At 38.7% G+C, this 26,279-nt stretch overlaps 1 protein-coding gene across 1 annotated transcript in view; it reads right to left on the bottom strand.

Moving 5' to 3' along the window:
* Positions 1-4,216, bottom strand: part of TRPC7 (transient receptor potential cation channel subfamily C member 7) — a 141,853-nt gene extending 137,637 nt beyond the window's left edge. The window contains exon 1 of the mRNA XM_036312601.1: positions 4,200-4,216. Within this exon, the coding sequence (XP_036168494.1) occupies positions 4,200-4,216 (17 nt within the window). The remainder of the gene's footprint in view (positions 1-4,199) is intronic.
* Between the last annotated feature and the right edge of the window lie 22,063 nt (positions 4,217-26,279).

The following is a 26,279-nucleotide window of genomic DNA, read 5'->3' as shown; positions in this document are numbered from 1 at the left end:
GAAGGTGGGGGGTGTGGGGGAAAGAGATCAACCAAAGGACTTGTATGCATGCATATGAGCATAACCAATGGACACAGATGGGGCGGGTGGTTGAGGGCATGTGCTGGGGGTGGGGGCGGCCAAGGAGTGGTCAATAGGGGGTGGGGAAGGAGACTTATGTAATACTTTACTAGTAAACAATAAAGAATTTAAATTAAAAATAAATGAAGACTATTAGCTCTTGGACTAGAAGGTGTTTAAGGTTCATGTGTAAGGTCTTGAGCTTTGTTTTCTCCCAGGGTTACAGTAGAGTCCATACCACTTCTAGCCAAACATCCTGTGTTTTACTAGTAATTCCATCTATTCCATTTCCTAAGTGTGTCCCTCACTTATATAATGAAAGTAATAATAGAGAGAATTCACATGAAGTGCTTGCAGAAATGCCTGGCACATAGTCAGAGCTTAGCATATGTCAGTTTTAATTATTGCTTAACAGCTTACTCTCTGACTAAACAGTGAACATACTATATTGATTTGTGGTTCTTAAACTTTACGTGTTCCATAATCACCTAACAAGCCTGTTAAAATATAAAAATACAAATTTATGGTGCTTCTCCAGAGAATTTGCATTTCCCTCCCAAAACTTCTGGTGAATCTGATGAAGATGATTCATAAATCACACTTTGAAGAAACACTAGTCTTATTAATTGTAAGACAAAATTGTTTTAGAAACTGCAGCCATAAGTATGAAAGTCTTTCAAATGACTGAATCCTTTGGAATGTTCATTCTCTTTTTTCTACTCTAAAAATGCTCTTTAATAGTCTGTGCTATTTTGTTCAGTTACTGAACAGTCCTGGCTATTTCTCCTAAATACAAAGAGCAATATACTGAGCAGACTTCTTCTTTCATTTTTGATTTAAGAAAGTGATGCAAATCAGTTTCATTGAAAAAAATACTACTTGGACTGTCCAAAATCCACTATGTTAAGCTCATATTCAAAAAGAGTAAGACTCACTCTCATCTTGCTTTGATTGCAATATCACCGGAAAACGTCCCCAGAGTGAGCACAATACCTGGAAAGAATCCTGTGCTCTAGATGGTTCTCAAGTCATGAAAAAGTGTGTCTTTATTCACAGATGGGGAATGACTAGAAATGGCACTGTGTTTCAATGTAGTGATAAGAAGAATACTAATTTAATCTTGTTCATTTTGTATGTGTTTTATGGAAAATTATTTATCTTCCAGTTTGATTCATAGTTTTGTGGATTCCAATGGTTATGACTTTACAAAATTTATATCAGCTATAATTGGCCAGTAACCTATTAAAGTTTTTTTTAAAAGCAAATAGCAATTAATATGAAATAATTACTTATTCATGGAGATCCCCTTGCACAGGGATAGCAGTCAGTTTATAGACCCTACTTTCAGATTCTTGAGTGTCTGCCTTAGCTACAAAGATCCACCATATCTAAGGTCCTACCTTTTCTTGGGTAGACTGTATTCAGTGACTGAGAAAGATGGGAATATATAGGCCATTTTAGGGACCCTCTAATGAGCAATACTTACTCCAGAGGTCACTGCCATATTGGCCAAATTACCGTAGTTTGATTTCTGTCTCTGCCCAATCCTACTTCATCTCTAGTTTTTTTTCATAAATGTTGATCTTTCACATCAAACCCTCTCTTAGTGTCTGCTTCCAGAGAAGCTGGATCATCACCATCCAACTGGCAGTGAGGACCTCTTCAGTGGTCATATGTGGAATGTATACAGCTCCTGAACCGAGGTGATGGTCCAGTTCTGAAACCTTTACTTGTGCTTAGTCTGGAGGTTATACTGGTGGAAGAGAATACTTTATCAGGTGTGATATATTATACATTTAAAACTTAAGGAGAAATAATAATGGTAAGTACAATGGTATTGATGGCTATTGTTAAATGCCACTGATGCCCAACAGAAAGATAATGAGTAGTGGAGGGTGTGTAATAGGCCATTGAAATCCAGGTATAAAAAGCAGAGGACCACTTGGTTGCACACAGAGAAGCTCTTATTAACTCTTGTGGATGGGTAGAGAAAATCGAAGTCTAAGACTAGGAATTAATATTCAGAGTACTAAATTTCAGAGATGACTAAATGCCAAACCAATATAGGTTTGTCAAGCTAAGTTCAGTTCCTTGGTTGGGAAAATGTAGGACTCTAATGGGATGAGGATATCTGCATGGATGTTTGTGAAGATTCTGACTTTCCATACACCCCTGAGCCCTTGAACCTACAGAAGTGGCCCACTCATCTCACCATCTTGCACTGGGAAGCATGATATAGGCCTCTTACCTATGACATATCATGTAGCAGCTCTAGGACCCACGCCACCTTCCCCACTGCCCACAGAGGTTAAGTTGTTCACAGGCTATCACTGGGGTTCATTTGTTCAGAGGATCTGAGTTGACATATCTATAGAGTAATTCAGCAGAGTATGTTCTGAGTCTGATAAGGCATGAAAGGGGATAGTGCTACAAGAACTAGCCAACATGTACTAGAAGGAGTCACAGAGTACATGTGGGATTGGAGTATAAGGACACTTGATCAAGGGGCCTGAAATAAAAATTTGATAATGAAGAGTTTATTGACTTAGAAATGCTCTTTTGAATTACAGGATTTAACATTTTTACAAGGATTCCAGGGGATAGTGTGAACTTACTAGTAGGATGGCCCCAGTAAGCAAGATAAAAGCAGTGGCCCACATTACAAAGTTGAAATGACACAATTCCATGGCAGAAGATACATATCATTATACATTTGTCAAACCCATAGATTGTACACCTCCAAGAATGAACTCTAATTAAAATGTGCACTTTGAGTGATAATGATGTGTTAATGTAGGTTTATCAGAATAACAAGCTTACAGATGTGGGGATGTTGATTTTGATCTGTTATGTTTGGCTAGAAGGCCATGAGATGATTAAGTTCATGGGACCTAAAGGACATATCTTTTATCAAGGGCATAAGAAATGCACTGGTTGGAGGGGCCATCCAGTATCACTAAAATTTTTAGGGGTATATCTTCTCTGTAGTCCAGGGGTGGCAGTAGGATAGTTTTGCTTTAGAACTTGGCTCACTGGTAACAATGTACATATAGGACCTTGAAATAATGGTGGTCAGGTAGCATTGCTTAAACATCCTAAACCAAGCTGTTGCAAAATTGTAAACCAGCAAGACTGGCGGGGCAGGCAAGAGAGTGATCATATATAGAGTTATGGAAATGATTAGTAGAAAATAGATCTCTAAAGACAAACTAGATGGATAGCTGAACTAATATTCAGCTTATGCCTGTAGGAAAATCAAGAAAGAATGATCAGTAGGCTGAGAATATGCTACTTCGATAAAAAGTCATGATCCTAAATGTTTATTACTTAGTGAAAGATACCAACCTGAAAAGGCTCCATATTATATGATTCTAACTATATGAAATTCTGGTAAAGATAAAACTAGAGATAGTAAAAGGATTAGTGGTTGTCAGGGGTTAGCAAGAAGAAGAGGGATGAATAGGTGGAGCACACAAGAACCTATTAGGGCAGCGAACCTATTCTGTATGGTACTATAATGGTAGATTTGTATCATTATGCATTTGTCAAACCCATAGACTGTACAACATCAAGAGTGAACACTAATGTATAATGTGCACTTTGGGTGATAATGATGTGTTAATGTAGATTTAACAAATGTACTATTTTAGTGGGGGATTTGATAGTAGAGGAGGCTGTGCAGGTGTGGGAACCAGAGAGTATACGGGATCTCTCTGTATTTTCTGTTCAGTTTTGCTGTGAACCTAGAACTGCTTTAAAATATATAGTCTGTTGGGGGGAAAAAGTCATGATCTTTTGTTCAGTTTCTGGATCTGATCCAGTTTTCAGACCTGGAATCCACTGATTGAAGTGTTGGATTGATTCCTAGGAAAAAGAACATCTAGGTTCTTTATATGGCAATGATTATTCTAGCCCTTATCTGAAAGTTCTTATTGTTGTTTACTGGGAGAAAAGAGAAAGTGGAATGCCCAGGCATTTTGAGATCTATTAGACACAGGGTCTGAGTTGACATTAATATCCATAGACTCAAGACCTCCTCATGGCCCCCTTGTTGAGTGGTGGTATACAGTGATAAGGTAATAAATGGAGTTCTGGTCAATGTTGAGCTTACAGGAGGTCCACTGAGTCCTTGAGCTCACCTGATGTCCATTTCCATGGTCCCAGGATGTTAAATGAGTTTGGCATACTCGGCAGTTAATGTAACCTCTACATTCTGTCTTAGTCATATGGGATAAGAACTATCACAGCAAGAAAAACCAAACCAAGAAAAAAAACCCACACTCCACCAGACAAGATGGTAAAATAAAAAAAGGACATAGCATACTGGAGAAGTAAAATAATGGAAATTAATGGCACACTTCAGGATTTAAAGGAGAGGTGATAGTCCCCAAGGTGCCTCCATTTAATTGGTCAGTCTAGGTCTAGGACCTGGAGAAATCAGTGACTTTCCAGCAGGACCAGGTTGTAGTGTAAGCAGTCCTGCTTAGATCCTTCAGTCTGGCAGATGTAAAAGTATTAGGGGTTATCACTGATGGGAAAAGATACTATGTGTAGTTTCTGTTAAAATCTCAGGATATACCAGCCATTATGGCTTGGCACAAGGCTGTACTCACTTCAGAGTATGGCAAAGGTTTGATCAGGCCTGTATTTTCTCTCTGCACAATCCTATTCCCTTCTTCCTCTCTTCAACAATTTAGATTACAAAATAAACATCTTGCACTCTGAACTCTATCTCTGATCTGTTTCTCAACCTGCAACAGATGGCCTACGGGGATATATAAAATACAAAACAGTTTTACCTCTTCCTTTCCCATTGGCATGCCTTTTATTTCTTTTTCTTACTTAATTCCTCTGGCTAGGACGTCCAGTATTTTGTTTAACAAAAGTAGTGAGAGGGACATTCTTGTCTTGTTTTTCACTGTTGAGTAGTATGTTAGCTGAGGGTTTGTCATATGTGGCCTTCATTATGTTGAGGCACTTTCCTTCTATGCCCATTTTATTGAGAATTTTTGATTGTAAATACTTGTTGCATCTTGTCAGATGTTTTATCTACATCTATTAAGATGATGATATGATTTTTATCTTTTATTTTACTAGTGTCCTGTATCACATTGATTGATTTGCTGATATTGAACCATCCTTATTGCATTCCTGGAATGAATTGCATTTGTTTGTGGTGTTTGGTCCTTTTAATGTGCTGTTATATTAAATTTGCTAATATTTTGTCTAGGATTTTTACATTTATGTTCATCAGAGATATTGGCCTGAAATTTTCTTTTTTTGTATGAAGTCCTTGCCTGGTTTTTGTATCAGAGTAATGTACATCCAGATGGCCACCAGGCGTATGAAAAGACAGGGATGCCTGCTTTTACCACTCCTGTTCAACATAGTACTAGAAGTACTTGCCATAGTGATCAGATAAGAAGAAATAAAAGGCATCCAAATTGGAAAAGAAGAAGTAAAACTATCATTATTCACAGATGACATGATACTGTACATAGAAATCCCTAAAGACTCCCATCAAAAAATTATTAGACTCAATAAATGAATTTGGCAAAGTAGCAGGATACAAAATTAACGCCAAGAAATCTATGGCATTTTTATACACCAATAGTGAACTTACAGAAAGAGAAATTACAAAAACAATCCAATTTACCATTGTACAAAAAAATTAAGATAACTAGGAATAAACTTAACTAAGGAGGTAAAAGACCTGTACTCAGAAAACTACAAGATGTTGAAAAGAGAGATAGAGGAAGACATAAACAGATGGAAGAACATACCATGTTCATGGATTAGTAGACTCAACATCATTAAAATGTCCATACTACCCAAAGAAATCTATAAATTCAATGCACCACCCATTAAAATACCAGTGGCATATTTCACAGATCTAGAAAGAACTCTCCAAAAATTCATCTGGAATTTTAAAAAAGCCCGAAAAGCTGCAGCGATCCTGAGAAAGAAGAACAAAATAGGAGGGATCTGAATACCACATATCAAGCCATGGTTCTCAAAACTGCCTGGTACTGGCACAAGAACAGACATATAGATCAGTGGAATAGAATAGAGAACCCAGAAATTGACCCAAACCACTATGCTCAATTAATATTTGACAAAGGAGGCAAGAACATACTGTTGCAAGAAGACCCCAGAAAAACCAAGCGATGCTTTGAAGAAGTGGAGGAACACTGTTTTAATTACACTGGCGGACTCTGGGAATGATTTCCAAATCAGAGTACCGATACATGCAGGGGCCTTCATTTTATATCTCCCTGTGATCTTTGTCCCACAAATATGGATTATGCTTTCGGGCTTTTCCGCGGGCTTTGCAAGAAGGCCCTCAGGTGTTACGGGCGGTGTGTGTGTGTGTGTGTGTGTGTGTGTGTGTGTGTGTGTGTGGTCTCCAGGCCATATCTGATAGCCTGGCCTGGCGCCAGCGCCAGCAGTAACAACCCTCCCTCCGGGGAGTGCACTGTTCACAGGTTTATGGCCTCTGTAACAGGTTCTGCAAGACCAGTTTCTGGGAAGGAGGTAATTACTTAATTATAGGTTAGCTTGTTGGCATGGGTTCCAGTTGCTAGCCCCCAAAATATCAGGATTACATTTAAATTAGCCCTTTTTAGCCTTCTCAATACAATGGAGTCAAGACAGTCTATTCAATAAATCGTGCTGGAAAACTTGGTCAGATACATGCAAAAAACTGAAACTAGACCACCACTTACACCGTACACAAAACTAAACTCAAAATGGATAAACGACTTAAATTTAAGACGGGAAACCATAAAAATATTAGAGGAATTCACAGGCAGCAAGATCTCAGATATATTCCAAAGCAATATCTTCACCAATGCAGCTCCTGCGGCAATGGAAACTAAAGGGGAAATAAACAAATGGGACTATATCCAAATAAAAAGCTTCTGCACAGCAAAAGGAACCATCAACAAAACAACAAGAAAACCCACTGCATGGGAGAACATATTTGCCAACGATATGTTCAATAAAGGTTTAATCTCCAACACATACAGGGAACTCATGCAACTTAAGAAAAGGAAGACAACCCAATCAAAAAAATGGGCAACGGATCTAAATAGATAATTTTAAAAATAAGACATAAGGAAGGCCAAGAGACATATGAAAACATGCTCAAAGTCACTAATCATCCGAGATGCAAATCAAAACTACAATGAAGTACCATCTCACACCTGTCAGAATGGCTGTCATCAACAAATCAAATGACAAATGCTGGTGAGGATGCGGAGAAAAAGGAACACTCATGCACTGCTGGTGGGAATGCAGACTGGTGCAGCCACTGTGGAAAACAGTATGGAGTTTCCTCAAAAAACTAAAAATCAAACTCCCATTTGACCCAGTGATCCCACTTCTAGGAATATATCCCAAGAAACCAGAAACACCAATCAGAATGGATATATGCACCCCCATGTTCATAGCAGCACACTTTACAATAGCTAAGATTTGTAATCAACCTAAGTGCCCATCAGCAGATGAGTGGATTAAAAAACTTTGGCACATCTATGCAATGGAATACTATGCTGCAGTAAAAAGGAAGGAATTCCTACCATTTGCAACAGCATGGATTGAACTGGAGAGCATTATGCTAAGCGAAATAAGTCAATCAGAGAAAGATAAATAGCATATGATCTCACTCTCTTGTGGACTATAATGAACAACATAAACCGATGAACAAAAAACAGATTGAGGGACAGAGAAGCATCGATCAGATGCTCAAACCTCAGAGGGAAGGTAAGGGAGGGTGTGGGTAAGGGAGAGAGATCAACCAAAGGACTTGTATGCATGCATATAAGCATAAGCGATGGATGCAGACAACAGGGGGTGAGGGTGAGGGCAAGACTGGGGGAATGAGGGGACATTGAGGGGATAAAGATACATTTGTAATACCTTAATCAATAAAAAATTAAAAAGAAACAAACACAAAAAAATAAAGCCCACTGCATGGAAGAACATATTTGCCAATGTTATCTCCAAAAAGGGTTTAATCTCCAACATTTAAAGGGAACTCATACAACTTAACAAAAGGAAGAGAAAAACTCAATCAAAAAATGAGCAACAGACCTAAATAGATACTTTTCGAAAGAAGATAGAAGAAAGACCAGGAGACATATGAAAACATGCTCAAAGTCGCTGATCATCCGAGAGATGCAAATCAAAACGACAATGAGTTACCATCTCACACCTGTCAGAATGGCTAGCATCAACAAATCAACAAACAACAAATGCTGGCAAGGATGTGGAGAAAAAGGAACCCTTGTGCACTGCTGGTGGGAATGCAGACTGGTGCAGCTACTGTGGAGAACAGTATGGAGTTTCCTCAAAAAACTAAAAATGAAACTTCCATTTGACCCAGTGATCCCACTTCTAGGAATATATACCAAGAAACTAGAAACACCAATTAGAAAGGATATATGCACCCCTATGTTCATAGCATCACAATTCACCATAGCTAAGATTTGGAAACAGCCTAAATGCCCATCAGTAGATAAATGGATTAAAAAACTGTGGTACATCTACACAATGGAATACTATGCTGCTGTAAAAAGGAAGGAACTCCTACCATTCTCAACAGCATGGATTGAGTTGGAGAGCATTATGCTAAGTGAAATAAGCCAGTTGGAGAAAGATGAATATCACATGATATCATTATTTGTGGAATATAATGAACAACATAAACTGATGAACAAAATAGATCCAGAGACTTAGAAGCATCGAACAGACTATCCAACCTCAGAGGGAAGGCAGGGGAGGGTGGGAAGGTGGGGTAAGAGATCAACCAAAGGACTTGTATGTATGCATATAAGCATAACTAATGGGCACACACAGTAGGGAGTAAGGGCATGTGCTGGGGGGTGGGAGCAGCTGGGGAGAGGTCAGTGGGGAAAAAGGAGACATATGTAATACTTTAAACAATAAAAAATAAAAAAAATAAAATTGGAAGTCAGAAAAGAAAAAAGATAAATGATAGTGAATAATTAGGCAGGTAGATAGATAGATATTAAAATAGTGGAAGTAAGTAGAGAAGAATGTATGGAAACGGTAGGATGAGAGAGAAATAGGGAGGGAAGAAAAGTTTTAAAGGGGAGCCGGTAGAGCTTAAAAGGAGAATGGGAAGAAGGAAGAAATGGGGGAGGGAGCAAAGCAAGTCTGAAGGAAGAAGTGAAGAAAAAAATTAAGGTGGGAAGGAAGGAAAAGGGGCAGGAGGGCAGGGGTAAAGATAAAGGAAAAAAGGAATGTGGGGAGAGATAGGGTAGGAAAAAGATGGGAAGAAGGATGATGGAACAGAAGTAGGAAATAAGGAGGAAAGAAAAGTTTATAAATGATGAGTTAGTAGGAAAAAGTGTTACATAAAGGAGAGAAAAATTGTGTGAGAGGGAGAGCCAATAAGGAAGTCAAATACAATTGTGTGTGAAGGGGATAAGATTAAAAAAAAAAGTTAATAGGGGCAACCAGGCTGTCTGGGAAGGGTAGTTAGGGGTGACTAGACCAGCAGGGGAGGGCAGTTAGGGAGATCAGGCAGGCAGGCAGAGTGGTTAGGGCAGGCAGGCAGGCAGGTGAGCAGTTAGGAGCTAGAGATCCCAGATTGCGAGAGGGATGTCCAACTGCCCACAGGGATCGGGCCTTAACTGGCAGTTGGACATTCCCCGAGGGCTCCTGGATTGGAGAGGGTGCAGGTCGGGCTGAGAGACACCCCCCACCCTGCACGAATTTTGTGCACCAGGCCTCTAGTTTATTTTAATAAAAAGATAAAGAGTTCATTTTACAGTTCTTTCTGTTTGCTGTGCTGGCCCTTTGCCCTCAGAACAGTTCTTCCCCCTCACCCATATTGCTTCTATTTTGCAATGGGGCTAAACTTGGCTGGCTGCATGCCTCAGGCTCCCTATTAGCTGGCATTCATATGCATTTGGTCCATTGGAACCACTGGGAGATTGAAGGGCAGGGGGAAAGGAGGTATTTGTACACCTCTCTATATTCTTGGGCAGCAGCCCTGGGTGGTTTGGCTCAATGAATAGAGCATCAGCCTGTGGAGTGAGGGGTCCCGGGGTCAGTTCTGGTCAAGGGCACATGCCTGGGTTGCGGGCTCAATCCCCAGTAGGGGGCATGCAGGAGGCAGCTGATAAATGATTCTCTCTCATCATTGATATTTCTATCTCTCCCTTTCCCTTTCTCTCTGAAATCAATCATAACATATTTAAAAAATAATAACGTATACTTGGGCAGCAAGTGCAGCTGCTGGAGAGTTTCAGATCTCATTGTACTGACTCTTGTGATGCCTGCATTTGCTTGGTGGCCCTAAACCCTGGACCTCAGGAACATTTCCTCCTCTCTTTGATACGTTGGCCTAGAGCTGATGGTGGTTTTCCCATGGTTGTCAGTCTCTGAGCTGGCCCACCCTCACCCCCCACCCCCTTTTTTTTTTGCTGCTTAGCTCATCCATGACTCAGAAAACTAATTCTGTGCCTCAAGTTTTCTCTGTTTTAGAAAATGTGGACTTTTAAAATAAACAATTGTGGGACAACTGGGTTGTCATTTGGAAAAGAAATAAGTTTCACCTCTCATACCAATCACTAAAACAAATTTCAAGTGGATCAGAATCTAAATGTAAAAATGAACCATGTAATAATATAAGAAAACATGGCTGACTTATCTCGATGTGGGCATGAAGAAACTTTCAAACTATAATCTAAAATGTAGAAACAACCAAAGAAAAGGTAGATAATATCAACCTCATAAAAATAAAAAAATTTTTACATGGCAAAATACCCCATGCAAAGTCAAAAGACCAATGACAGGGGAGTTATATTATGGCTAAAGGGCTAATTTCTTTAGTAACTAAAAAAATTTTTAATAACCAAGAAAAGCCTGGCCAGTGTGGCTCAGGGGTTGAACGTTGACCTATGAACCAGGAGGTCACAGCTCAATTCCCCTCAGGGCACATGCCCTGATTGCAGGCTTGATTCCAGGTGTAGGGTGTGCAGGAGACAGCCCATCAATGATTCTCATCACTGATGTTTCTATTTCTTTCTCCCTCTCTTCCTCTCTGAATAAAAAAAATAACCAAGAAAAGCCCCCACAAATATGATATAAATGGAGAAAAACCCCAAACAGTTCATAAAAACAAAATTTAAAAATGGCCCTTAAATACATGCCAAGGTTTTTCAACTTATAATAAAATGTAATTTAAAACTTTATTGAGAGAACATTTCTCGTCTCTCAGATTGGTAGAAAGTTCAAAATCTAGACAACACATTTGTCAAGGCTGCAGAAATTTAGATACTTTCATGCATATTGAGAGAACATTTCTCGTCTCTCAGATTGGTAGAAAGTTCAAAATCTAGACAACACATTTGTCAAGGCTGCAGAAATTTAGATACTTTCATGCATTTCTGGTGGGACTGCAAAAATGATAGCAACGCCTCTGGAGGAAGTTGATGATATTGAACAAAATTACATATGCATTTACCTTTTGACCCAGAAATGCCACTTCTAGAAACTTGCCCCACAGACATATCTTCACAAGTATGTAAAAGCATATGTGCAAGGTTTTCATTCAGGAATAAGTTGTAACAACAAAGTATTGCATTCACTCTAAATCATCACTTGAAGGACAGGGATTGAATTAAACACAGTACTCCATACAATGGAGTACAATGTAGCCAAAGAGGAAGAATAAGGGAGCTCTCTGTGAATCCTGGGTATAATGGAGTGCATACAATAGGATACCTATTGTGTAAGAAAGAAGGGGAAATTGCTTATTCTTACGAAATGAAACAGGATATATCAACCAGAAATTAAAGAAAACATTTATTAAAAGGGTATATAGAGATGGTGTGGAGATTATAGGGATGAATATGAGAATTCTCTTAGTAAACCATTTTTATATAGTTTTAATTTTTAAACATGTAAACATTTTAAATGTTCAAAAATATGACAAAACCACAAAAAGGCAGACATTAAATTTGAATACAAGCAGGAAAAAATAACCGAACTGCATGTTAAATTGATAATAATCACAGAGAAAAGAATTGTCAAGTAACTTTTGAATAAAGGGCTTTGACTGTACAGTCTAAATAGAATATAAAGTAAAAAAGAACTATATTTTCTCATGGCTTTGTTCTTGCTGGTAGTATTGGTGATATAATTCTGAAACTGTTTTGTGTTTAAATAGGTCAAAATAATGAAAAAATGTATATGTTTTGGGGAAGCATGATTTTTTCTTTCATAAGTGAAACATTATAGGATTGATTTCAGTGAAAAGTATGAATATTAGTTCATCACATGTATATATGTATACATACATATGTATACACATATAGACGGATAAGTAGATTGATTGATAGATAACTTGGAAAAACAAGCATACTTTCTAGCTGTTAGCTGAAAGGGTTTTAAGCAAATCCACTTTAGTGGTATTGAGTATAGTTGGCACCCAGATCTGGATTTCTGATTACTATTCACTATTGAAGTACTCCTTAGAAAAATGGCTATTTTCAGGCCCAGAGCAGGGAATTTGCAAGGAAAGCCTGAAAAATCTCATGTCAAAAAGCAAGTATAAGTGCACAAAGATTAATGGGTTCATTAAAAAGAAAAATATAAAAGCTGGCTTGGGACAAGTTAGATATTATAAAGTATAATAATTGGCAAGTGAAAACTGAATTCATGAGTTCATAGTGATGAGAGGAGAGAGTTGTGTGGGAAGTATCAAGAGAGAGAAGAAATGTTCTTTTTATAAAAGAATGTTAGATCATAAATATAGATGGAATAACACAATAAAATCATCATTTTTACCCCAATGTAACAATTGATTCAAACTAGGGGGATTAGTGAATGCTGAAACCATTGGGTGAAAGATTGTTGAGGAAAAGGATATTTATGTGGTCTCAAAGTATTTCTCCAAAGATTATTTGAAATAGGAGGAAAAATGCACTTTTATGGGCAGATCTGATGTTCAACACCTTAACCAAGTAATCAAACATGGCATCTCTGAAAGTGGGATAATCTAACATTATCTGCCTCTTGAAGTAATGTTTCCCTCTTGAAGTAATGTTTCCCTCCAGGCAGACCAAAGTTAAATGTGAGGCCCTTCCATATTGGGCTTATGATTGTGCAAACAAAAATTGTACTAGACAAAGCTAAACAGGTAAGAAAGAACTTATACAAGGCTACTATAATGAGAGAGAGAGAGAGAGAGAAAGAGACAGAGAGAGAGAGAGAGAGAGAGAGAGAGAGAGAGAGAGAGAGAGAGAGAGACCAGAACCCAATCTGACCTCTACTCTGCTGTGTTACATGCTACTGAGTTGGCTCTGTCTCCTGGGAACTATGAATGAGTGATGTCCATCTACAATGTCCTGTCCTGAACAGCCCTGCTCCACTCCTGTACACTCATGCTCATGGTTTCTTTAATGGAGTCAGTCCATCTCATATTTGATCTTCTTCTTTCCTGAAGCTTTATTTTTTTCAGCGTTAAAGAGCTGGATGTTTTAAAGAGCTAGGAAGGGAGCGGGGAGGATCATAGGCCACTTGCGTTTGCTAATTGGCCTTACCCAAAGGAAAAGTAAATCTTCTGTATCTTCTTGATAGGAGGTAGTTTTACAACTTTAAGCAGTGTCCATGGGAAGTTAGGCCCTTGTCCTAATGGCTCTCAGGTTCTTGAGAAAGACATTAAAGGATTGTAAACTGGTAGGAAGTTTTTTTTGTTTGTTTGTTTGTTTTAGGTATAATTGTCCTCTAACTTTCATAAGAAGCTTTTTAGAGATTTGCATCTCAAAGAAGCAGAGAAAGGATTTATAAGGACAAGTTCTTTTGTTTTTGTTTTCAAGCAAATGCTCTAAGAAAAGGAAGACCTGTTTAAAATTTAGTCAAGTTAGAGAAATGTTAAGGCCATTTTGCTCATAACAGTGTGGGCTTACAGAGGTCTGAGAGATGTGGGACTTGTGTCTTTCACTGGAGCCCACACTAAAATCCTGACTTGACCTTGAGCTGCTCATGACTAGACAAACCCTTTTCCTTTTGAAAATGCATGAGGACTTTCCTTTCTGTGCTCATACATCTTTTTCCCACCTTAGTTCTGCTGAATATTCCCTTAACAGACCTGTGGTTCTCCTCTCTGACTTTCTTCCTGAACTTTAAATCTTCTTTTCCCTTTCCTTCCTTGTTTTTCTTGGGCGGGGGTTGGGGGGGTGCAGACCATCTCTTGGCATCCTTCTAGTTGTCATTCTCTATGGGCCTTTGACTCAGTAAGTACTCAGGAAACAGCGGGGCTATACCAGGGCAATATACTAGTAGAAGAGTCTGGCTCTTCTCAGGTTTTCATCAAGACTGATGATTGAAAAGCTTTTTGCTAACTAGTACCATAGGAGTAGCAGGATGAATTGGTGATGGGCAGGAGTTAGGAATCATAGGGTCCTGGGTCCCAGATTTATAAATGTGTACTTTTGAGTAAACCTGTTAACTTCTCTAAGATCTAATGCATTTGTTTACAAATAAGAGTAATATGGAACTAACCATGAGAAATAACTAAGGTAATGGATATAAATTTATAATGACAAATATGGAGATCACTGTTTCTTCGGGAAACAAAGTCTTTGCGTACATAATGCCAAGGGCTGCTTTGAGAAGATCTAAGGTGACATTTTTCTCAGGTAGAACATCTGATCAGTTCCCTCTTGTGCTAGATCTGCCTTCAATAATAGGTGTGGTGGATTTGTACTGTATCAACTTAGGTAAAAAGCTACACTTCCCAGCATTATTTTCCCTGCATAATTATAAGTCACTTGGGCCACACCACACATTTTGCAGGGGGTGTGACAGGTGGAAGTGAAGCAGTAGCCATTTTATTTATGCCCAAGTCAGTGCAGGACACGAGGTGCTGCCGCAGCCCACTGCGTGCTGTCACATGCTGAACTTGATATGCTGGCTCACCTCCAGCTAGCTCCTGTTGCCTTTCTGCCTTCAGCTTCTCTGATTCTTGGGCCAGACGTGTGCTTAGCTTTGTGAGGCTGGGGGCCAGCCTTCCCTCCAGGATACCTCCATTGTCAGAGTAGGAGCTTGGAGACAGTGATAGTGTGCAGTGGGTACTAGTCTTTTCTACTCATCTTCATAAGTTTCAGTTTTTCTTTGCTTCCCCCATTTTGCATCTATCTTCTCTTTCTGATGACCTGTCTGCATATTCATGCTCCAGTGCCAGAGCAGGTGGAATAGCTTTATATGGACTAACCTGCTCCACCAGTTGTGAAAGGTCAACTTCCTGCAATTCATATTTTTATTTATATATTTTTTGTTAATCCTCATCCAAAGATATTTTTCCATTGATTTTTATAGAGAATGGAAGGGAGGGGGAGATATAAAGAGAGAAATATTGATGTGTGAGAGAGAGACACCGATTGGTTGCCTTCCACATGAGCCCCAACCACAGCCAGGGATCAGGGATAGAGCCTGCAACTGAGGTACATGCCCTTGACTGTAATCGAACCTGGGATCCTCAATCCAAGGGCTGACACTCTGTCCACTGAGCCAAACCGGCTAGGATAATCTTTTAATATATTGAATCTGTCACCGTGGTTTTGCTTATTTGACTGAATCTTGTCAAATACCATAGGTATGCGTTTGATCAAAGTAGCTGCGTAGCTCAAGCTTGGTATCCCTCAGTTACTAGGATAATTCAGTAAAAGATGACCATTTCCTGGGGAATAAGAAATGAGGCTCTGGGCCTTCAAGTACTCCTTCCTTGTGGAGCATATACTTATATTTCCTATTTCTAGTTAGACTAATTCTGAGATGGTGTTTTCACTCTGTCAGTGATTGCAAGCTATAATGACAGCCTTTCCTAATGTGGTGACAAACTATCACATAACTTTGTAATTGTTACTATGGTAATTTTTAATACAGATATTGAATGATTTATACAACCAGTGTGTGCCAAACTGCCATTTTTTCACATTTTAAACATAACACCAAAAAATAGTAGCTTTCAAAGATATGCAATGTAAACTATAATAAAAGAATGTGAATGGAAATAGAAACTCAGGCAGCAGATTATAGGAGTTAGAAATGTAGAATAGGACCAGACTGCCTGGAGTTTCTATGGTTAGCTCAGAACTCACTGATCATGTGATGCTGAGTGACTGCTTGGCCTCTCTGCTTCTTGCCTCATCTACTGTACTAGGGCATAATGGGGCTGTTGTAGTTATGAGGTAATAATTAGTGCTTAGAGGAGTGCATGGCACAGTGAAGGCAGAAACTTTCATTTGGTTGGATGGTATTCTCCCATAGAAAGTAGAAACTTAATTTCCCCACTCTGTGAGGGCAGGAACCAGGTCTGTCTGCCATGCCATCCCTTTACTTGACCCATTGAAGGTGTATTTTGTGGTGTCCCACCCAGATTCCCCTTCAGGATCCAGGTACCTATTCCCACAACTGCTGGGAGTGTTGCTGAGGTTCACAACTGAGTTCTTCTCCAGGAATTGCCTAGGGCCAAAAGCAACTGCCATTGGCCAACTTATCCAGTGACTGGTAGACATGATACAAAGGGCAGGCTCCCTTGTTTCAGTGTGGGGTAACTCTGAAGAGCTCCACATGGAGTCAGCTGGCTAGGGCCTCTGTCTCCTCTGCATCACAGTTCAACCCCAACTCTTCTTCTCTCCAGTCCTGCTGCCCTCACTCCCACACAGGTGTTGTTCCTGAGCGCACTCCTGGATAAACTTGCCCACATACTTTCATCTCAAGACCTGTTAAAGGGTTAGGAAGAAGAAATTTTGGGGGTGATTGATATATTCATTATCTTGGTTGTGTCGATTTTGAAGTTCCTGGACCCTCTCTCCTTTCCATAACTCCCACTAATTTGATTTTATGTAACACTTCCCACATCTTGAACTTTGCTCCAATCAAGCAAGCACCTCTTTCCCTCTGACCCTTTACATTATGACATCATATGAAGAGAGTACAAATGCACACCATTGGGCGTGGGTAGCTGTGAGAAACCGAGGGGAAAAGGAGGAGCCAGTTACCTCAGCCAGTGTAAAAAATGTCCTTCAAAGTTCCACAGTAGCGCTCACCATTTCACTGGCAAAAGCGGACTTTCCCTGTTACAAGGAGATTAAATGAGACATGGCAGGATTTCTAATCCAAGTGACACTGCTGCTAGTTCATCAGCATTTCAGGTATCCACAGCTCCACACACATCCACAAAGGATTCCAAAGTAGAAATGACAATGGCAATAGAGAAAAAAAAATCATTAGTTTGTATGGTAAAAAGTAGTCAAATCTGAATGACCTCTTTGGATGTTTTGAATAGGGAAATTGGAAAAGGATTTTCCTTGGAAGCCATAAACACCCAGAGAAACCAAGTGTAAGAAAGTAGAACACACACAAAATGTGGGGGGGGGGGGGGGCGGGGAGCGGGGGTAACGTGGGGATAAGAACACATATGTAATAACTTAATCAATAAAAAAATTTTAAAAAAAAGAAAAACTAGAAGCTAGTTGGTTGGTTGGCCTCTCCTATTACACTACTGTGATTGAACCTGAGTCAGTAGTTCAGATTTGAAAAAGGTGCCTTATGCCAGGATAGAAAACCTAAGGGAAATGCACTTGGTGATGTTGAGAACCAAATCTTAATAATAACAACAGTATTAAAACTAAACACAATTAAATAAGAAATTAATAAAAGCGAAAACTCCCAACATTAGCTATTTCTATGTGGTCTTACTTTATGCCAAGTTCTGTGTATTATCTCATTGAATCCTGCTATAGCCCTTTCCGTTCTAAGTGAAAGGAAACAGTGGCACAGAAAGGCTGTGACACTTGCCTGAGGTCACAAGGCTGGCAGGTAATGGAGCTGGAATCCCCAGGTGAGTCTGCTTGACTCCATAGACTACATTGTTACGTTTTTTGTTTGTTTGTTTTGTTTTTTACTCTCAAGGGAGAGGTCTCTTTTCAAGAGCTTGGCAAGCTATGAAAAACTCCTCAAGAGCTGTACAAATAGACTTTGAAAGGTGTTATTTTGCTATTGCTTTCTATTATTATTGCATTGTAGTTAGAGAATTCAGTATGTGGTAAGGATTGATTGATTCAGACTTCTTTCATGGTCTGGAACGTGGTCAGTTTTTGTGAATTATTCGTGTGTGCTTGAAAAGAATGTTTATTCTATTTGTAGGATATTTTCTGGATCAATATTGTTTATTTTCTTGTTCAAATCTTTTATTGCCTTACTTTTTTTGCCCGCTTGATCTACTACTTTCTGAGAGAGATGTGTTAATATATCCTGTGGTGATTGATCAATTTCTCCTCTCAGTTTTACTTATTTATCTTATACACATTGAAACTGTATGGTTGCATTTATGCTGGATCAGGATGGTTAAGTCTTTCTGGTGAATTTTCTCTTTCCATCATTAATAAGACCCTATTTTATCCTTAAAGATACATTTTGCCTTAGTATAATTTGATAGTAATATTATATCATGTTTCTGTTAATATTTTCATGTTTTATCTTTCTTTACTAAACCTAAAAAATAATACAAAAACAGATTTGTGTGTGTGTTTATGTGTGCATGGTGCTGGGAGAGGTTTGGTTTCAGATATTGGACTTAGTAATTCAAGGAAGGGGTTGTCAATAAATGGTACTAGGACTATTTGCACATAAAAATATATAATTGGATTCATTCCTAAAGTATGACAAAAATTAAGATGAAAGTTGAAAACGTAAATTTATGAGGCACTATTGGAGAATACAGGGATGGGCAAAAGTAGGTTAAATTATCAGCCATCATTACCTAAAAGATAAATCATAAAGATATGAAATAACAACAATAATAAAACAAATAGTACAAATAAATAATAAAATAATTAATTAAAAAGAATACAAGGATAAACTGTGTTTTGTGTACTCACAACTGTAAAACTACTTTTCCTCACCCCTGTAGAGTATAGCTTTGGGGTAGGAAATGATTCCTTAAAATGGTGGCAAAAATTCTAACTACAGAGGAAAGATTGTTACATTTGACAGCAAAGTTAAAAATTTTTGTTCATAAAAAACTGCCATAAAGTAAAAAACACCCAGAAAATGAAAGTATATTTGCAATATATGTTCTTGAGAAAAAAAGTATTTGGAATATAAAATTAATTCTTCTCAAAACTCAACAGAAAAAATGGACAAAAGATAAACTTAATCATCACAGAGGAACCTGAAATGGACTGAGAGTATGAAAATTATCAACCTTACTAGTAATCAAATAATTGCAAATAAATAACCACCACAATGAAATACCATTTTATACCCATCAGTTAGTAAAAATGAAAACATCTGAAAGGATCTCATTTTGTAAACAGCTGATAATGCGTAAAGACTAAGCAATTCCACGCCTAGACACAGACCCTGAAGAAATGCTTGATTTTGTGCACCAAGCCCTGTGTAAGACTTTTCATAGCAGCAATATATGTATTTATGAAGACCAAAAGTAACCCATATATCCATGAATTGGAGAATTGATAAACACATTTTGGTGTGATTATACAAGGGATACTAGAGCAAAGAGATGCTGTGTTCCTGTGATGGGTATGTCCATGGGTTATTGTATCCCTTTAATATGGGACTGTGTCTCATGTGACCCTGCATTCCTGAGTGTGTCTTAAAACCCCAATTCTCAGCCATGTGAAGCCTATATCTGGTCCTATACTCCCTTGATCTACCATGAGAGTGGCTTCCCTTTCTTGTGTTGCCTGTAGGAATTTCCTTTTTTCCCTTTTATATCAAGCTTTGAATTTTAATTTTGTGAAAAATGTTCTCTCAAGTAATTCTATAATATAGTTTATAGCAAGAGGAGACCTTTCTGCATGAAAAATGTCACAAGAAGCCACTGCCTCTCATCTGTATTGATTCTTCCTGTTTCAGGATTCAGTGCTTTATACCAAAATCATGTTACTTTGCCCAAGTTCAGATGTTGTGTTGGCAGGAGATAGAAATGTGTTCTTCATGAAATCTTTTTAGAGTTCTCTTTTATTTATGTTTGTTCCTCTTACTGAGAAAGGACATTATTTCCCCTCTCTTTTAGATCTAGCTGTTATTTCCACATCAGTCTGTATGATGACTTATCATGATAAAGGCACTTTAAAAAAATCTTTTCTTATATTAGTTATCCTGGTGCATCTGCAGAATCATTTTCAGCTCTTCTAAAGGGCTGAATATAGACTTGTAAAAGGAGACCAGGAATGACAGCAGAGGTAATAAGTTAGATGTGCAAAACCAATGCAGTCATAAGGTTGACCATTTGCCCTGCCTTTTCCTTCCCACCTCTTACCATTATCCCATTCTTCCCTTTCTCCTTCTTCTCCCATTCTCTTCCTCCTCCCACCACTTATTCTTATTTTTGCCTTAATATTTTTAGTTTACCCTAAAACTCTTAGAAAAGGCTAGACCATAGAATCCATCTACCTGAGAATTTTAAAAATTTAGACAGTCTGGAGAACCATTTTTGTGATATCTTTGATAGGATAAATTGTATTTGGTGTGCCAGACTGCCCAAACTCCCTCATTTCCCTATACCCAGTCTCTATTTTTTTTCTCCAACCTATCTTTTTTCATGGAACACAAGAATCTGCCTGAAGTATCTCCCATGAATAAGAAATCCTTATTGTACTTGGATGACCCAAAAAGAAAGGTTGAGACACCCTCTCCACATGGTCTATTTGCTTGGTACTATCCTTGATTCCAGCCTTTGATCCAGAAGGATTAAAAAGGAAAATATTTCAGATTGGCTGTTAGTAAGTTGCCTTATTTTTAAAACATCTGGGTCTGGAAACTATTACTTCATTTTAAATGCCAGATTAGATATTCCTTATCTGATACTTACAAATTTAAGAAGCTAAATGAGCTACAAGCAAAGAAATATAAATAAAAGTACAAGACACATCGTAATTTTCTCAAAATCAATAATACAAAGAAAAAGTTAAGAGCAGTTAGAGGAAGATGAGACATTTGAGACAGAAATGCCAGAAAAATCTCTCATCAGGAAAAATACCAGTGAGAAGAGAGTAAACAGTACTGAAAGAAAAAATAGTGTCAACCTAGAGTTTCTATACCCAAGAGTAATGAAATCATATGTCCATACAGAGACCTGTGTACAAATGTTCAATGTAGCATTGTTTGGAATAGTCTAGAAACAACTCAGGGCTTCTCAGCAGGCAAAAGGATAAATATACTGTGCTATATTCATTCAATGGAATATTACTTAATAATAAAAATGATGAACTATTGATACATGCTATGACAACTTTCAAAATAATTGTGCCGAGTGAAGAAAATTACACAACATAGAATACATATTGTATTATTCCATTTATTTAAATTTTGGGAAATTCAACCTAGTGTAGAATGATAGAAATCAAATTAAGGGTCAGTTGCCTGAATTCATAGGTGGGGGTGGAATGGGAAGGACAGTGGGAAAGGATTATAAAGATACATGAGGCAGCATTTGAGTGTGATGGATATATGTTCATTATCTTCATTGTGATGGTGGTTTCATGGATGTATACATATGTTAAAACTTATGAAATTGTGCACTTGATATATATGTATTTTATCATATGTCACTTATGACTTAGTAAATGTGTAAAGAAACCCCTCAGACATTATGTCAACCTCATTATCTGTATGAGGAAATTAATGTTTAAATGTTACCATGCTTAATGTCACACAGGGAAAACATCCAGCTTGTTTGCTTTACATATTTTGGCTTAATCCTTACAACTCACAAAGAGATGTTTTATCCAATTTGACAAAAAAGAAAAATGATATTGATAGAGTTTAAGTTACTTGCCTATGGTCACATAATTTGTGATTAAGCTACACTTTAAACCCATATCTCTCTGCTTCTAAAGAGTGTGTCTTCTTACTGCTGGGCATCTTGAGGTCTTTGACTCTAAAGATGATCTCCAAGTCCTTAGACTCTAAAAGAAAAGAAAAGAAAAAAGAAAAGAAAAGAAAAGAAGGGGAGGGGAGGGGAGGGGAGGGGAGGGTTAGGGTTAGACTCTAAAAGAAAAGAAAGAAAAGAAAAGAAAAGAAAAGAAAAGAAAAGAAAGGGAGGGGAGGGGAGGGGAGGGGAGGGGAGGGGAGGGGAGGGGAGGGGAGGGGAGGGGAGGGGAGAGGAGAGGAGAGAAAAGAGAAGAGAAGAGAAGAGAAGAGAAGAGAAGAGAAGAGAAGAGAAGAGAAGAGAAGAGAAGAGAAGAAAAATTACCACCTAGCCTCAAGCATTCCCCTCCCAAAGAAATGCTCTGGCTCTAACCAGAGGAGCGTATCTGAATACCCCTCAGCACACTGTGAATGACGCTATGTGTGCAAGGTTCTCTATTTGATATTCCTCAGATTGTGAGAAATTTGCCACAATCTAAAAACACTTCCAACTTTTCCCTGTCATTCAATAAAGCATTTTAGAGTATGGGTCAGTGAGAGTGAGGCCTTAATTTAACTCTATAATAAAGCTAATAAATTATAAACTTTATTAATGAAAAATAATAGCTAACATTTATTGAGTTCCAGACACTCTCTGAATACTTTACATATATTGTCCTATTTAATCTTCAAAATACTTATGAGGCAGGTATGAATATTATCTTCTTTTAGAATGAGGAAACTGATCTGGCTTCTGTTACTCATAGCTGCACACTATGTGTTCCTGCTTTACCAGGATCTATCCATATCAGAGCCTTTGGACACTCCTCCATGCTCTTCATTTGTTTCTTGGCTGCTGTTTATCTCCCACTGCTGGTTGCCAGGCCGTGGATGCAGTGGGACTCCGACAAAACTGTAGAATTGAATTTTTGTTCCCTGGTTTGTATCATGCTGGGTATCGATTGCATTTAAACCTAACTCCTCCAGACAGGAAGGGTGGGCTTTTGGTTTCTCTCTTCGCTAGCTGCACTAATCAAATCACCTGCCTTAGAGGGGCCCTGGCACTTCTTGTCCTACACAGGCTGTTGTTTAGCAGGGCCACACCTGTCTGGCCATACTTGGGGTTACAGCATTGAAATATTTCTGTATTTATTGGTAAATAGGCATTGCTCCAAGCCCTTGACAGGCTCCTCTGCCACCCTGATGCACTGGCCTGCCCCCTGGGATCTCTTCAACCTCTCCCAAGCCAGCAACTGAAGAGTGAATGCTCTGCACAGGAGGGCTTTAAGACTATGAAGTTCTCACTGGCTACTCCAGGGCCACACAGGTTGTTCGGTATTTTGAATATCACTCATGCTTCTTGACCAAGGAAGGTCCAGCCTGCCTTCTAACACCAGGCTTATGGAGGTAGGAGGACTGTTTTCATTAGAGGAAAAAGTTCCTATTCTGGGCAAAATGGAAGCTATTGTTTAGTAAGCACTCATTCTACCAAGTCCTGTGCTGAGTACTTTACCTGAAACATTTTATTTAATGCTCACAAAAGTCTTTGTGTGGCCCCCATGGCTTTATACCCATTTTGTGCTTGAGGAAATAAAGGCATCCCATTCTCTGGTTGATGGGAGCTGGCTGAGTTTTTCTCCATCAGGAAGTTGTTCTCTACCAAGAAGAGCTTCACTATTTTAGGTCTTCAAATACCACGCTGGAGGGAAGCTGAGCTCTGATGGTTATAATAGCATGTGAAAATTAAGCATGGTTTTCAGCTGTGCTGTAGTGGGTGGTATATAATACTGGCTGTAGGAAATGGCAGTCCTGGCTTCTGTCCTGGGCAGATAGCCCTCGTGGCTGTATGTCCAGTCATAACCCATTTCTAGGAAGACAAAATCAGAGGAACACAGAAGTGGGTGGAGAGCTTTTTGAAAAGTCCTAGGAATGTCCCTTGGGATAAAGAGTTGAAAAGTCTGGAAAGTTTAGTGTTTTGTTTTTTTTTTAAAGGCTCATGGTGGATTTGAGGATTCTGTTCAGTATTTGAACTTCCATGTGGAAGGGATTCATACTTCTCTGCATAACCTCAGAGGGCACCGGGAGGGCCAGCAAGCAGATGCTTTATCTCTATAGGGTACATAAATACAGCAGTAAGTGGGAAGGAGCATCAGATCCCCAGACAGACTGTTTTGGAGAGATGTACTTCTTTTTAGCTATTTGATAGCCCAAAGAAGTATGACTTTATAGTAGGACCAAAGGATAAAGATGTCTGAGGGGAGGCTAGTAGACATCCTTAACAAAGGCATTAAGAGCAGAGATTCTGGAGCCATATGGCTTGGATAAGAATCTCAGTGTTGCAGCTTACTACTATCTTGGCAAGAGGCTTAGCCTCTCCTTGACTCCATTTCCTTATTTATAAATGGAAATAATAATAGAACCTGCCATATTGGGTTGTTTGAGAGTGAAATGAATGAATATTTCTAATCGCAAACTACTGTGTTTGTATAAGGTGAGCACCAAAGGAGTGCTAGCTGTTATTGTTTCTATAAGAGGCACAGGAAGCATATGCCTCTTACCTAAGTTACCTTCTCTCCTTCATGCATGATGTTTTACAGTGTACAAAGCTCTTTCACAGGTATCAGCTGATTTGGTATAGCAACTATGTGCTGTAGGTAGAGTTATATTATCTCTAGGGGAGAGATGAGACAACAGGGTCAGGATCATAAGTGACTTAGCAAGTGAAGAAGGAGAGAGTTCTGGCTTGAGCTCAAATATTTTCTCTAAATCTAGCAGTCATTCCCCTGTACCAAATTGCCTCCTCCCTAGTTCCACTTTGGCAATACAGCTGGACAGTAATAGCTTCAGGATGAATATGAATAAATGACTATGTTTGGTGTTAGTGAGCATAGCCATCTTTATACTCTAGTCAGAATCTGATGAATAATACACCTGTGATTTGTGTTGCAAATATTTTCCCTTAAAAAGTAAATAATTAACTCATAAAGGAGGTTACCTCCTGGCACACATTTTTCTTTTGCTATAAAATTTCATGCCTCATATCTTAGCTGTGTTGATAGTCAAATTATGAGCCCCAGGGAAAAATGCAATATGAGTTTCCAGGAGCCTTCCAGAAGTTATTACCAGCTTCCCATATTAACTTCCATGATTTTATCTCAGTTCAAGAGTTGATAACAGAAAACGTGATATGAAATGATAAATGTTTTCCAATTTTTCACTGTAGATCTAATGGGGTGAGAGTCACAGATGCCAGGAAAGATGCTTATTTTCTCTAACCTCCAATGTTGTCTATACCTGGACTGATAAGCCTTTGAGCTTGATAGATGAGCAAAGAGAGCCCTCCCATTTTCTAGTAAAAGCACTGAGCCTCTAGCTCTTGGAGCCTTGTTCCGTAAAAGATTCCATGCTCTCGTTTCCAAGATGAAATTAAGCGAGATAATGTATGTAAAATACCTAAGTGTCTGACTCTGCTGAGTAAGTGCTGAGAAGAAAGGCATGCAGAAGAAACAAGGTTCTCCATTCTGCTGGCTTTGCCATCGTAATACGGGAGCTTCGCTGCCTTTGTATTGCTTGTTTATACTCTGTTTAATAGTCCAGTATATTGTTTATTTCTTGAAATTCCAAATACTGTGAATAGAAATATTTATTTATTCAACCTAAGTATATAGAGCACTTGCTAAGTATTAGTAAACGAAATGAGCCCAGTGGTGTGGCTTGGTAGTTGAGCATGGACCATGCATCAGGAGGTCCCCAGTCCCATTTCAGGTCAGGGCACATACCTGAGTTGCCGACTCGAACCCCAGCAAGGGGCATGCAGGAGGCAGCCGATCTATGTTGATGTTTGCCTCTCATCGATGTTTTTATCTCTTTCCCTCTTCCTTCTTCTCTGTCTAAAATCAATAAAAGCAAATATATTTTAAAAAGAAATGAAATAATTACTTTCATAGAGTTCAGTCGAGGGGGAATCAGATAACTTAAGAGGTAGTGAGATGCTATTTTGATGTATTTAGTATTGTGTTTGTTTTGTTCTGTGGCACATCCCTATTCAAACTAGACCTTGAGGCATTCTTTGTCTCAGGGAAGGGTTTTTACAGTAGACTACAGAAATATAGAAGTCAATTCTTGGTTTTTGAGTTTCAAAATATGTTTGAAAACTCAAGGCGCAGGCAATAGTTTGGAAAAAAAAAAAGACTTTTGGCTTCCAAAAGTTTAAGAATTTGAGGTTCCAAAATCTTTGCTTTGAAGAGACTAATGGTCTAGAGAATATTAGACCAATCAGAGTTTGGGATTCTTTGTTTTTCCTG

This window comes from Myotis myotis, unplaced genomic scaffold (genome assembly GCF_014108235.1).
Source record: "Myotis myotis isolate mMyoMyo1 unplaced genomic scaffold, mMyoMyo1.p scaffold_m19_p_6, whole genome shotgun sequence".
NCBI lineage: Eukaryota > Metazoa > Chordata > Mammalia > Chiroptera > Vespertilionidae > Myotis > Myotis myotis.
The sequence above is the reverse complement of the archived record's forward strand: the minus strand, read 5'-3'. Positions and strand labels throughout refer to the sequence as shown.